Genomic DNA, 1,173 nt, shown 5'->3' on the forward strand with positions numbered 1-1,173 from the left:
CATCAGTACAATGCAAAACAGTTAATCTATGCATGTACCTTATAGTCTTAAGACAAAAGCACAGTTACAATGTCCCAAAACCAGTTAAAGGAATTTTACAACTTGAATTTTTTCATGAAATACTCAAGTGCCATAACATTTGCATGTACCCCACAATATAAGGAAGAAACTTTCTTAGCAGGTGTTATGTGACAAAAAATAAGACTCTTCCTAAAGGAGGATGTGCACTGACCAATTAATTTATCTGTATTCAATCCAACCTTTGGCAATACTAGCTAACAATATCTGGAACAGTGCTCCGGCATCAGTGCTGTCAGTGGACGAAATATCTATGAATCTTTCTTGAATGACGCATTCCCGATCAACATATCGAACGACTACAGCAACTTGTTCCTTGTGTCCAAAGTCACTAGCTTCATCCATCATCACACTGAAATATGATGCAGCATGGAGCTCTTTCTTCACTTCTTCAATCATGATATGATAAAGAGTTGATATTATGTCATTCTGGATATCTTTTGATACATATGTAGCATTTCTGGGACATGTATCGAAGTGATGCTTTAGGACACCATCATATTGTGACAAAAGATTTACTATCTCTAGAAATAGTCCCCTATTGTTAGAGTCAGCTCCTTCCCGGTGACCACGTAACAGATGACCAGTCCTAACTAATAAAGTAATCACATCAATTATACGATAAAGGGCTTGACGATTTCTCTCTTGTTGCTCCTTTAGCCTACATGCTTCGATGGCTGCAGCTCTGTCCAACTGCATATTGATTGGTACAAGTGACAGAAAATCACAATAAGATAGTGATGCTTGCTTATGGACAGTACTAGCTTGATGTTTTGCAAGTACTTTACGAGCTTCTTTCCATTGACTTGCTTGTGTGCCTCTTGTGGTGAAAGCAGAATCGACTCGACCAATGCTACCAGTGACTTTATGAGCAAATGCACGACAAACAAAACAGAAAATTCTATCAATCATTGGAGAATATTCCAACCAGTCATGGAATTCATACCATTTAGAACAAAAGCTCCTGCTTTTATTTCTATGAACAGTCGCCCTAAAGTTCGACAAACGAGGCTGATAAGGTCCTTGATGAAGACGAAGGTCTCTCAGCTTAGAATCAGTAGAAAGATGGCGAGAAGGATCATCTTCAGAATCAAC

General features: G+C 38.5%; 1 protein-coding gene across 1 annotated transcript; it reads right to left on the reverse strand.

Moving 5' to 3' along the window:
* Nucleotides 1–240: 240 nt before the first annotated feature.
* LOC105316054 (uncharacterized) lies at nucleotides 241–990 on the reverse strand. The gene has a single exon (XM_011410851.1). It carries the CDS (start codon nucleotides 988–990, stop codon nucleotides 241–243), a length of 750 nt encoding a protein of 249 aa, XP_011409153.1.
* Between the last annotated feature and the right edge of the window lie 183 nt (nucleotides 991–1,173).

Source organism: Amphimedon queenslandica, unplaced genomic scaffold (genome assembly GCF_000090795.2).
Source record: "Amphimedon queenslandica unplaced genomic scaffold, v1.1 AMPQUscaffold_5627_Cont22406, whole genome shotgun sequence".
Classification (NCBI taxonomy): Eukaryota; Metazoa; Porifera; class Demospongiae; order Haplosclerida; family Niphatidae; genus Amphimedon; species Amphimedon queenslandica.

Coding starts and splice junctions, on each gene's coding strand:
- LOC105316054 (XM_011410851.1), bottom strand. CDS start 990: ATGATTGATAGAATTTTCTGTTTTGTTTGTCGTGCATTTGCTCATAAA.